General features: G+C 44.8%; 2 protein-coding genes across 2 annotated transcripts; both read left to right on the plus strand.

Annotated features, from left to right (window-relative positions):
• The first annotated feature begins 4,625 nt into the window (after nucleotides 1–4,625).
• On the plus strand, nucleotides 4,626–5,006 carry LOC122621392. Its single transcript, XM_043799238.1, has one exon. The coding sequence runs from the start codon at nucleotides 4,688–4,690 to the stop codon at nucleotides 4,958–4,960; it is 273 nt and encodes a 90-aa protein (XP_043655173.1). The 5' UTR covers nucleotides 4,626–4,687; the 3' UTR covers nucleotides 4,961–5,006.
• A 1,925-nt stretch (nucleotides 5,007–6,931) lies between these two features.
• LOC122621418 lies at nucleotides 6,932–7,334 on the plus strand. The gene has a single exon (XM_043799270.1). The coding sequence runs from the start codon at nucleotides 6,996–6,998 to the stop codon at nucleotides 7,251–7,253; it is 258 nt and encodes an 85-aa protein (XP_043655205.1). The 5' UTR covers nucleotides 6,932–6,995; the 3' UTR covers nucleotides 7,254–7,334.
• Nucleotides 7,335–13,273: the final 5,939 nt, after the last annotated feature.

Here is a 13,273-nt window from a genome sequence, read left to right on the forward strand (position 1 = left end):
GCGTAGTAAAATTCAGAATGAATTGGGTTCAATCAATTTGAAACACCCAACTTATTATTGGCACAAATAGCCACATTTATCGACTAGTAATCCATCTGTTTAATGTGCTCCCTCGAACACGCTCATCATTTGTTAATCATACTTAATGCCCCAAAACCAAACCGCACCTGCTGCCACACCACTCTGCGGCCCCACCACATCGAAATGCTGAGCGATTCTGAGCGATGCTGAGCGATGCTTAGCCGGAATAAATCTACCATAAAGATGCTTGACATTATTCAAAATACCAAAACTACAGAATTCCCGAAATGCCTTGGCCAAAGGAGGAGGAGCTGCATCGAAAGCTGGAGCCGGAGCAGTTGGACAGGGCGATAATACGACGACAATGGGCAAAAAAGGCAATAAAATTTAATGCCAGACGAGGGAGCCGCGAGTGGATCGAGTGGAGCGAGTGGAGCGTGGAGGCACAAACGACTTCATTTTATCTTAATGTGCTAATAAATTTCCCAGAGACGAAATCTCTGCCAAAAACCAAATAAATTTACTAATACACACGCTGCGTGGACAGACGGGGGCCCATGTCCCATGTCGCCGAAAATGAAATGGAGCGCCAAGTAGTTGAGTGAGTGGCATGCGTGGAATCGAAGAAATGCAATTAAGGCGGCCAAATCATCTAGAGAACCACTGGAAAGGGCGTCCCGCATGCTGTCCTAAGTGTTTAAGTAGCTAAACGCCTGACAACCGGAGAAGTTATGGCCCGGCCTGCAGCTTGAAGTTGGCGCGTGCTCCACGGACCGACTGCACCCACTTCTCGCAGAGCATGCTGTCAACACAGTGGATAGAACCGAAAGAGAGGAGCTCCTCCGCCGATCTCCACTTGAATCCACCGCTGACAATTCCCGTTTCACCCCCTTGCGAGTCTAGGTTCTCTGCTCTATCACCTCCCCAATCGAATTGCTGAAGTGAAATTGCCCTAAAAGGGTTCATGCCTCAGGCTCGTAAATTTCGATAGCGCTCAAGTGGGGATCTGGCACCTGAGTTGGCTATAGCAGCTATATCGGCTATATCGACGGGGTAGGAACAATTCATTTGGAATGGTTTTTCCAATTACCAAACTTGATATCTCGAGTTTTATGATCGTTTGATGGAAAATTGTAATTAATATGACATTTATAGCCTAGGCAGCTGAGCTTATTCAAGATCCAACAGTTCTAAAATAACATTTTAAGAACTTCTTTCTCCAAGACTGTACCGAAAAGTAAAGGTCAGTATAATGCCATTTTTCATTCTGGGCTGTGCGCGCCTTTCAGGCGGTTGCCACCCTTAGAAAAGTCGCCCAAGAGTCTCCCGACCATATATGCAATCTCATATGCATTACTTTGCATGTCTGGCGAGTTAAGGAACTCAAGCGTAAAGGTCAAAAGATCAACGCTTGAGGGACAGAAATGGCAGGGAGGGAGGTTTTTCTAAAGAATTTCCCTACTTTTCCTGTGTTAATGCTCTGATTTCGTTTTGAAAAATGTATGCAGCATTTGCATTTGCCCATTGTCCAGTTCGCTGATTAGGCGTGAAGTTCGGGATCTGAATAAGAGCATTACATTGTGTTTGTGTGACAGAATGCAGTTACTTTTTTTGGCGGGAAAAATAGGGTAATCTATACCCTAAATCATCGGAAATGGTTCGGAGGTTTAAAATAAATTTAAATGCCGATAGAACTTTATAAAAGGCTATAGAAGATAAGCAATATGCCGCATTTATATTTTCCAAACTTGTATTTTACAAGCTTATCAAATTTAATATATCATTGAAAAATTTTAAATTACTTTGATTGTACTATAATTGGGCAAAGATTGTAAGCTACATAAGTAAAGTTCCCTTTTTATACGAACGTATACCGCAATATGTAACAATGTTTACCCACTTCTCAGACACACACTATTCCAGAAGTTTTCCTAAGAGTCTCCCAAAAAACGAGGTCAGCATCTCCTAATTAAGGTCACTCACACATCCCAGCTCCCTACACCATCAATTCTTTCCCGAGCAAACAGCCTTACAACACGTTCCGCCTTATTATGACCATGCGAACAAAGAACAATAAAAAACAGAGCACATTTGCCGATTGCCGCCACCCCAGCGGGCAGGCCTAGGAAAAAGTAGCACTTAAAAAATTTGCAAACATGTTTTGCATACAGCAAAACCGATCATCAAATATTCACATGCAATCAACGGAAATCTTAGGTAAATTTTCCCCCAGAACCACGCACCCAAGACAAAGCCGAGGAAATATATGTACATCCAGATATCCAGAATGCAACCACCGATCTCGAGACTTCAGACCTGGTAGACGACATCCAGCTGCTTGAGGTACCCACGTCACGATCCGAATTGGGACAGATCTTTTGTGCAAACTGGAGCGGGTAAATGCGAGTGCGAAAATCTACCCCATAATCTCAGGGAAAAACCCGAAATTAAACTTGGCCGGACAAAGGAGACTCAAATGTTTATTTGCGTATCGAAATGTGCAAAATTTTCCCATTTCCTAAAGCCTGAATATTCATAAATCTCTTGGCGAAAGGTACAAATGTAAATTCTCAATATTGTTCGGCGGAGGAAGACGGAAGACGAAGGCCGTCGATGAGAATTCTTTCCGCTCGAAATCCAGTTAACTTTCGCTGACATCACCTGTCCAAATCGAGTGGCCCAGAAAGTCCAACACGATAATTGGTGTCATAAAAGTTAGTTAAATCATATTGGACGTCAGTCAAAGCGGTGACATTCCCAAATTAGAAAAAGTCGGTGGGGCGGCAACTTCATTGCGTGGTGATTGCCGCGGCCATTGTTTTGATGACACGCCAAATGGTTTCTGTTTCGAAGACCATTCCACCTGTCAGCCAAATGGACAGCAATCCGAACACACAATTATCTGCCAAATGACGAGGGCGTGTCAGGTGGCGCTTACCATTTTGGTACGCTATATATGTATGGTCTATATGGTCTGAATACTTCCCGGTGCCCAGCAATAATCACAAATTTACAGGTCGACGTGGGGGACAGCGTTATGCCATTTGATGTGTACTTCCGATTGTGGCAATTATATGTAAATTAATTATGGGGTTCAGGTTGGGTCCGCTTTGAGACTTGCCTTGCCTTCCAACTCCCACTCCAACTGCAACTCCAAACCCAACCCTAAACTGCAACTCACTGCCATTTGGCAAACTAGTTTTGGCATGCAAATGGACAAGTTGTCTACGACTTGGCCCAGACAACTCCAGATACTCTGTGGCAAAGCCTCTTCCGCAAGTGGCGGAGACAACTCAATGAGGTCTGCAAATGTTATGCTCGATTGAGGATCCCCAACGGCAGACGTTGCCAGTGAGTTAACATGAAATGGCAGACGCAGATACAGATGCAGATTTGGTCTGAGATCGAATCGAAGATGCAGATGGAGATTCAGTTGCAGATACAGTTGCAAATGTGCAGCTGCCAGCGATCGAAGTGGCGCGATCATGTGCAAAAACTGCTCTCTTGGGCGCACTTGACACGAAGAAATAATTCCATTGAGTTGGCAACTATGCCGGGAATCTCGGGCGAGACAAAATTAGACAAGAAGCGTGATTTACGGAACCCTTAAATCACATGACAACAACACACAGATCGGCACAGATCGAGAATCGAAGAGCAAATGCGACGACAATGTCTGGGCAGCACATGTGGATGTGTGGACCTAGATGTGGATGTGGATGTGGATGAGGATGAGGATGTGGGGAACTGGGAATGGGAATCAGAATCGAAATCGAAATCAGAATGGGGCTGGAACTGGGAGGCGCACAATGGGAATGATACTGATACGGAGTCGATCGATCGACGCTTCCTCTTGGCAGTCCCACTGATTTATGGCAATGCAAACGGGGACACATCAGACATGAGGACAGACAGACAGATCCCGAGGAGTAAGAGATCAAAGCAAATCAGACTGTCTGCAGAGCTTTATGCCCTGGTAATTTTATAGGCTTGTACTCAGCGCTGATCATCGATCACTGATCACTGAGCGTGTGACCGCACTGGGGTATTTCCAGTCAATAAATAAGTAGCGCCCTGTTGTTGTTTACCTACTTAAGAATCGAGATGACTCTATCAACTTAAAACCAAACCCTCAGGCTTCCGTATGTCTGTGGTTTTGCCCGAAAAAAACCATATTTGTTTACAAACTGCGGAATGACGTACTATTCACACCTTCTCCACTGTGCGTAAAAACAGTTTCTTGAATAACTAGCCAAAAAGCTTAAATTTAGCATCACGTTGCACTAGATACAAACGTCATACATTGTTTGGTCCCAAAAATTTCTTTCCAATGATAGGAATCCGCTCCGATTCTAATTTTGCGTTAATTGGATTTGCTTTGCTTTCGTCATCGAGTTCGGGAATATTTTGTGAAAAGCACAAAACTAAACTGCAGCACCCGGTGGTGTATTACCATCTGATGTTTGTATTTAGTGACCTGGGTAGAACAGGTTCCACATTTCGGCGTTGTAATTTGCTAAGATTGTTCTTGAATCTCATTAATATCAATACGATAAGTGCTCGGTACTACGTTCCAAGCGACTATAAAAGCTGATCTGAAGTGCCGGCTAAGTCAGTTAACCCTGAAATATCGTTGTGATTGGAAATTCTCCTGTCGAAAGTAAAAATGCGTTCCGCGATTTTGTTTGGACTTATTGTTTGCCTGGCTCTTAGCCTCGTTGTGGCCCTAAAGGAGTCCGCCAAGCAATCCAACGACTTGTCGTCGGTGGAGAAGGATACTGGCATGGCTGCGAAGCCTTTGAAGCGTGCTAAGAGGAATTTCCTCTACGGTCCCCTTGGAGCTCCTATCGGTTATGGTGGCTTTGGTTATGGTGCTCCCTACTATGGTCGTCCCTATTATGGAGGTTTCGGACCCTTCTTCGGAGGCATTGTAGGTTAAATATACTACAACTTTTGTCCCACCAATAAACTGAGCCTGGAAAGTGTGTGTTTCTGTGTGTTTTTCCAAGTCTTGGGGATCTGGGGAGTCCCAAATTATCTCGCAACTTGACCTCGACCAAATGAATGTGTGTGACCCAAAACGACGACGTGTTCGAAACGGGCCTCTCACGGGGGACTGGGGAATATTTTAAAAATAAATAACAGAAAATCTCCATTTATTTATTAGTTCGCCAGGTCTTGCTCCTGAGCCATGCTAATTATAAGTCCAGGAGGGTGTGTGTTTGTTTATGTTCCACGAGCTGTCACGATCTGTTTGCTTTCTTTTCGGGCACTTTGGAGCTCCTCCTCTCCAGATTAGGGGGTTTGTGTGGGAGTTTGTCGGGGTTTGCGGCAATTATCACGTACGAGTGTCATAATTATCATTTGGATTTTATTAGCTGGACCTCTGGGCCAATCTCTGCCTGTCTGTCTCGATGGGATCTCTGGGTTCTTTGTTCTGCAGAAGTTTGGACTTTGAGTAGTCCAGTGCATAGGAATTATGTAAATATTTAAGGGATGTCATCAGACTTTTTTGCGCTGGCAACTTTCCTGCAAAGCTGCAACCATTAATCAAGTTAACAATTAGGCATTTAGCAGTCAGTAGTCAGCAGTCAGCTAATCAAATTTGCAGCATATGCGTTAAATACCACATAAAGTTTTATTGGACCATCGCCATGATGTACTAATCCCCGTCTAATCAACATGAAAGCCACGGAAATTATCCTCCGCTCACTTGTGCATATCAATTTGCGGCCAAAACCACCAATAGATCCTTATCGAAGGTTCGAGGGGTTCGCGCAAACAAAACGCCCAACTCGATGACTTACCCCAAAACAGAGTACGCCCTCGATTCGAGGATTCACGATGGCAGGATGGCAGGATGGCACATCATGGATGGATAAGAGTGGAGTGGGTCTGGGTGGTGCTGTCATTGTTTAATTGTCAATAGACATCGGCCTCTATCAATATCATAAAAGCTAATAACTCTCGGTTGGCTGGACGAGCCGCAGCAACTGACAGCAAACCTGGCCAACCCCTCGCTCTAATCCCACCGGATATGCTCAATCAAAGCTGAAAGTGGGCGGAGGTGGGTGGTATGAGGTGGAAGGTGGGAGGTGTGAGGTGGCCAAACTCAACCTGTCTGTTGGGGGTTGCTCGGTAGCTGGAAATCATCGCATTTCATTCATCACTTTTCGCCTTTTCAACGCGACCAAGCCAAAACCAAACCAAACCAAACCAACAACCCTCCACGGATCCGAACAGGACTTGGACATGCTTCCCTTTCTCCTTTTGGGCTGGCTTGTTTTGATATTAAAATTGCGTAATTATAATTAACCACATGTGTGTGTGTGTAGGGGTGGGGGTTTGCCGGGGGAAGCGGTTTAGCATGTCCTTTGACTGCTTCCGCTCGCCGGTTAAAGTTACTTCCTCCCGTTAGTGTCACGTGTGTAACTCTGTAAGCGATCTAAGGGAAGTCCCCTTCCTTTGCCCCGGGGGCATAATCCATAACTTAGCAGACTGTCGGGCAATTGATACAACTTCCAAGCCGAGTAACCTCGTAATTAAAAAAGGGATATTTTCATTTTAATTGGGACGACACACCTTTTGGGTTTAAGGTGTCATTTGGGGTCCTGATTTAAATAAGGCAGTGTTGGGGCAATGTTATCGTTGATTAAATATAATCAACGACCTAGATGACTATACCTATCAGGAACTACACTATTTATCTACAAGTATATTAATGCATTAGATATGCTTTTATGCTCACTCGGTCGGCAAAGCAATATATGGTTGTTTATAAGGTTACGTAACCAAATGAAATGTAGTTATATTACTAGCAATAAATCCTCTACGATAGGTTAACAAATTGGCTATAGTTATTTTTGCTTGAATCTCATTATTTCACAGACTATAAAAACCCTTTAGAGAACTCACTGTGTATCAGTTTAACGGACTCATTTAAGCTTTCGGAAGTTCCCGTATCGAAAGCGAAAATGCGTTTCGTATTCTTATTCGTCCTGTTATCGATCTTGGCTTTTAGCCTGGTTTCAGCCAAGGAACAATCAAAAACCGATTCCTCGCCAGGAAAAAACCATGTCGCACCCACGGTGAAGCCTCGTGTCAAGCGTACTGTATTCTACAGTCGGCCCACCATTAGAGGAAAATTACAACGCTATTTGTATGGTTATCCTTATCGCAATGGTTCTCCTACTTTCTATAAATATCCGTACTACGGCTACTTTAGGATATGATCCTGTGGCTAGATTATGCTGCAAATAAACGATAACTAAATTGTTTTCCTTGTGATTTCAATGACCATCACAGCCCTGAAATGAGCACAGTATTTTATGAACTCTTACTTTTTCCAAACTAAACATCCATCAAGTAATGCGTATGGCCCACAAAATCCCTAATTGTAATTAAGCATGGGAATCTTCAACAGCAGAACTTGGGAATCCGAGCCCGAGTAGCCCAAAAATGTGGCCAATAAAATTACTATGAGTGTGGTGCTTCTTCAGCGAGATGGTACTACGGGTACTATGGTTAGGAGTAGGAGTACGAGTCCAGGGTACAGGGTACCGACATTCCAGATACCAGATACCAGAAAAAGAAACAGAAACAGACGGAGAATGGACTTGCGCTGGGGGATTACAAACGTGTTGCCATTAGTTAACTTCAGCTTTGATTGATTTCAATTAATCTTGGACGCGTGTAATTAATCATTGAACACTTTAATATGGTTAACAACTCTTGACCAAGCAACGGTTAAAAAGGTTCAACGAGCCATCGTCTTTGCCAGCGAATGAGGCCCAAGACTTTTGGCTCTGGCAACTGACAAAGTGACTGACCACAAGCCAAATTGGTGGACCGAGGGGCTCTGCGGTTGCCGAGGCAGCCGCCGCCAAGAAAAATAGCCAAGTTTGGAAAATGCGTTGGAGTAATAGTCGGTAACGAACCCGAGCTTGTGGATGGATGCATTTCCATAGCCCAGTCCCGGAGGCAAGTCAAGTCTTGGGATTCAGATTCAGCTTTAGCTCCAGCTTTGGCCAACTCCACACTCAGCCCCCGACTAATTGTACTTACATTTCGCGCCACTTTGGGCAACTTTGTGGTCTTGGCAACGTGGAAAGCGGTCGGCGATTGATGGCTATCAATGCCGATGACTTATAGCCGGAGTCGCAGACTCGGGCTCACATGAGTCGAGCCAGCCAAACTGGCAAATCCATCCATCTATGTGGCACATTTGACTGCAGCTCGGCTTGATTATCTTGGCTTTTCCTTCTCCTTCTCCTTACCCTTCTCTCTCGACTCCCACCTCACCCCCATTGATTTTCCCAGGCCGAACAAATAGCTCTGGGCATCGAGCAATAGACTGCCAAATTTCGTTTGCGGCTAGACCGAAATCGGCGGGTAAGAGATCCGTATAGGGTGTCATTAGGCGGGTTCAATTCGCCTTCTTTAAATGGAGCCACAATAGGAGTATACTCCCATGGTGCCCCCGTTTAAGACTCCACATCCACATCCACATCGGGGTGCCACAAAGGAAACCATGCATCGGAAAGCAATTGAACGAATTTCACACATGGGCGCTAATGAATTTAATGAAGTCATTTTTCTTTAACCGATTTACAAAACTACTTACAACTGGCGGCCCAGTCAGTCCGTCGCCCCAGAACAAGCGAGTTCATAATTTTGCATCATTAATCATGGCCCTAACAAAGAGATCTCGGCCAGACTACAGGCCGATTGACAGGCGGCAAAAAGGGGGAAAGTAATTTAGGCAGGCAGCTTAGATCGGATCGCAGTGCCGCTGATTTGCCGCTGGGAAATTAAAAAACAATTGTTAATTATTAAATTTTAAATTTTACACTTGGCCGCAAACGATTTTCTGTACTTCGGAGGCTATTCTGGGAGCTGTTCCGCAGTAGAAGAAATAAAAACGTGGGGCCAATCATTGTGGATCTGGTCGACACCTCGCTGATGAGATCATTCATCACCGCCGTAACCCGAGTGAAATGAGTTGCCATTGTTGCGGGTTGCTGCAGTTCGGACAAAAACATTTCAAGCTTGGAGGAGAGTCTTCTTTTCACAGTGATCTTTTTTGGCATGGGTTCACCTCGGCTTGACTGCTCAATTATCAGTTTGATGGGTCTGCAGAAGGAGTCGGATCGTGGGGACCCGCATGGAGCCACGGGAAAGTTTGGGTTTGGGTTTGGGTTTGGGGATAAGGCTGTTAAATGCCTCGCGTTTGAATGGATTGGTGTGATACATATGATGCCACTTCCGAAATGAGTCCGACAAGGGGTAAAAATCGATTTGAATTAAGTGATATCCTGTTTACCATATATCATATCACGATATATACATATGTGCTATGGATGTAATCGAAATTCTGTTAAATTTCTGTTAAGATATTTTCTAATAAAATGCATTTTTCATAAACTTTTTTAATGAATTTTCTGGATTACAAAAAGATGGCAACTGTATAACCGACCATTTTCAAGTTTGTCTCTTCAAGAATCCTAATCCCAAATTGCGTTTTTCTTTCGGCTGACCGAAGTCGAGAAAATGCGATCACGACCGCAACAACGTCGCGCTTCATTAAAATCGGATTAATGTGCGGCAGCGAGGAGTCCTGCCAAAGGACACACAGCTGATCTGGCCAATGTCCCGGGCTGGCTGACCAGTGTCCGATTCCCACGATGCAGTCGTGGCTATAAATCCCCGAGCGTCTTGGGCCGTATGCAAAAACGGCGTATGCAAGACGCCGAAGATGGAATTAAAGTCGAAATGCGTATAAAATCGACCCAAAATCAACCCCAAAAACGCTGTGGACTCTTGGGCGAAAAACCCAGGTAATCGGGGTGGACAAGCGGAACCCTTTTGGCGCTGCCATAATATGCTGTAAAATTTTAAGAAAATCGAGCAGAAAATTCGTGTGGACGCTGGACAATGTCCAGAGATATTTCGGGGGTTGCTGCTATAGGGACTCGAGCTTGCTGCTGCCCTCGTCGGCAGAGGTTAAGTCCATCGCTGAACACTCGACAATAAGAGTCGAGTTCAACCGGCTACCTGGGATGCTGCTGATGCTGCTGATGCATCGCAAGAGTTTTGGGCATCTGGTCCAGTGATCTCTTATTGTTAACGCTGCCGCCTCTGACCTTTGGCTGTCTCACGCAATTAGGCAAACTTGGCCGGGGTCACAAAATATGTACATATTCCATTTGAATATTTTGCATTAATCTTTTGCATACAGTTGGCCGCTTTTCTTGTGTTTTTGTATTCGAGGGACGCCTCCCTTTCGCCGGATTTGAATAAGTGCTAATGATTTGTGACATGTTTCAGTGCGGCAGCTAAAGGCTTTTATGGCGAATGTTTAATTCATGGCTTCGGCCTGGACAGACACCCATAAACAAGGCGGAGCGTATATTATAGTAGCTCATACTAAAAACCCCAAAAGGGGGAGGTTCGCATGTAATTACGTACACACGGACACAGATACAGATACAGATACTACACACAGATACAGATACTTCGACAGCGACTGACACATGTGAGCAGTGGCTGACCTTTGACATGCGCTCTCGAAATACATTTCGAGTGGAGCACAAACACATGGGCCCTGCCACTTTCCCCACCCACCCACCACCACCCACTTCCACTTCCACTTCCTCACCTTCATCCACTCCATTCGATTCAGTACACCTACTTTGGCTTTCTGTGGCAAAGCGAACCCTTAACAGCTTTGTGGCTCGCATGTCAAAGGGGCTTCCATGGAACGGGTTCGTCCTAAATGCTATTTCGAATGGACAAACACAGACTAAATAATAGCAGATACTTTTAATTGGTTCACAGGAACATATATAGACACACCCACGCAAGATATAACAAGGTTTATATATATAAGAAATAAAGGAATAATAAAAGCAAAGGAGAAAAAAAAGCAATCATATATTTTTCATTATTTAAGATATATTTTATAATATTTGAATAAGTACTAAATATAATTAAAGCTTTACGTGACAAATTTAAATTTAAAAGGCTGGTATTTAACGTTACACAAGAATATTAAAATTCAAAATTATGTTTATAAAAAAAAAAACGAATAATAAAAGGGAAAATATATTTTAAATTGTATGTCCCGTCAAAAGTGTACCACTGAATCACTCCCGCCGCCGATTTTGCACTGGAACAGATCCATCACGCGGTGATGAATGCTCATCAAGCATATTGGGATGACAAAGTTGTTAACAACAAAAGTGTTTCTTGCTGTTGAATTTGGTTTTTTGTGGCTGGCGAATTTCACATTTGTGTACGCGACTCCGGGCAACAGAATACAATTTCAGCATTTTCCAGCCACGACCAGCTCCACTTTCACAATGAATCATCGGGCTAAAAACAACAGCCAGCGGAGGGAACTTTTTCTGCAGCCCAACTGGGAGGATGGTGTGGTATGGTACTGTGGTACGACTTAGGGGGCGTGGCAGTAGTGGTCGTGGGCGTGGGAGGGGTGGGCGGGCGCGTGTTCGTCAGTTTAACCAGCATGACATGGCCCGGTCCATTGCGGTCCTGGTCTCTGGCATTTTAGCACTTATTCATAAAGTCCTTGCCAGCAACGGAAGACAAAAGGCAAAAAAATAGAAGTGCAAAACCGCCAGAGAGAAGAGGAATTACTAAAAATTTATCAATGTAAAAGTTGGCCGGGTGTTGTAAGGGGCGGGGTGGCTAGAAAGCAGGAAACAAGCAACAATGTAAATTATATGCCAGTTGGTTTTGCTATTTTAGGAGGGGGTGGCAAAAAAGGGGGGTCCACACTGCGAGTGGCTGCTCCACAGCTTTCCCTTTGTCCTGGAATGGGAGCAGATTCATGTAGGAACCAGAACATGTATCCCTAACCGTGCATATGCTTAAGAGCCAGCCAAAGTCCTTGGAACACAGAGCTCCGTGCATTCGAGTGCAGCAGTGCATCCACATGTGGCAAACCGAGCTGCAAAGCACAATGCTGCACATAAGGAACATTAATGGGGTCACAAATGTAAGTTATTTACATTCAATTTCAAAAACAATTCATATGGCTTCCCTTCTGTTTCATTTCATTTTTTAAGTAAATGCCATATAAACTAAGTCTTAAATTTAAACTGTAATCATATCTCTACACAACCTTTCTAATTACATTATTTAATTTATTATGAGAGTATTTAGATTTACTTAAAGAAAGTCAAATCATCCTGTAAAGATTCATACCAAAATACATTTGGGGCTGTTATATGGCCATCTTTTCATGTGTATTTTATAGTTGCACCACAAGCCCGGAATACACTCCAATCTGGCCAACTGTAGTTGCACGTACAGCTTTTTCCGCCCAGCTGGGCCCACTTTCCACTCTACACCCTCCACCTTTCCCCCGGTGACCATCCTCTTTCAATGAACTGTCCCAAGCAGAAGAGGAGCACAAAAAATGGCCAACCAGGAAGGGAAAGAGTCAGCAGGGGGAGGAGGGTAAGGGTAGGGGAAAGGGAGAGGGAGAGGGGAACTGGGGCTTCTGTGGCAGCGAGTGCAAAAAGGCGCTCAAATGGGGTTGTCAGTATTTAACCCACAGGGGTTGGAGGTGCCGGCTGACTGCGCGAACTCCGCAGAAGTCCATGTAACCAGTGGATTGAGGATTGAGCATTAGGGTTGGGGATGGGGATGGGGATGGGGCTGGGTTTCGAGGGGTTAGCCGCAACATGGATGCGAGTGCGAGGCACACTAACAAGAGGTGCCGCGGAGCACAGGATTAGGTTCAAGGAAGAAGAGCCATCAGGATGTTCGGGGGATCGGGAGATCATCGCCACAGAGACCCCACACACATAAGTCATATGGCCCGAGAAAGAGAGACGCTGCCAATTGAATTAGACCCTAAACGGGGCTGCCAGAGAGAGACATCTAGCGGTGTTAATAAAAAGCCAGCCAAATGCTTTTTTCTTCCTTTTCAGCCGCCTTTGCCTTTATGGGGCAGAAAAAAGGCAAACGAGCTAAATTCCGATACAGTTAATGATATGCCAGTGGAGCCGAGAGAGATGGAGCTCGTGGCCAGAGTGAGATTGCTATATGGTGGCACAGGGGGCGTGGCCTGCGAAAGAGCAGCGAAAACTTGACGAAACTCGGGCGACTGAGTGAAACCGATTCCAATTGGAGGTGGCTCTCTCTCTCTCTCTTATTCGAGTGCAAAGTCGGGGTGGCGTATCGTTCATCATCCAATTGTACGTTTGCACTTCGCTCTGGCCTTCCC

The sequence above is a fragment of the Drosophila teissieri genome, chromosome 3R, assembly GCF_016746235.2.
Source record: "Drosophila teissieri strain GT53w chromosome 3R, Prin_Dtei_1.1, whole genome shotgun sequence".
NCBI lineage: Eukaryota > Metazoa > Arthropoda > Insecta > Diptera > Drosophilidae > Drosophila > Drosophila teissieri.

Coding starts and splice junctions, on each gene's coding strand:
- LOC122621418 (XM_043799270.1), top strand. CDS start 6,996: ATGCGTTTCGTATTCTTATTCGTCCTGTTATCGATCTTGGCTTTTAGC.
- LOC122621392 (XM_043799238.1), top strand. CDS start 4,688: ATGCGTTCCGCGATTTTGTTTGGACTTATTGTTTGCCTGGCTCTTAGC.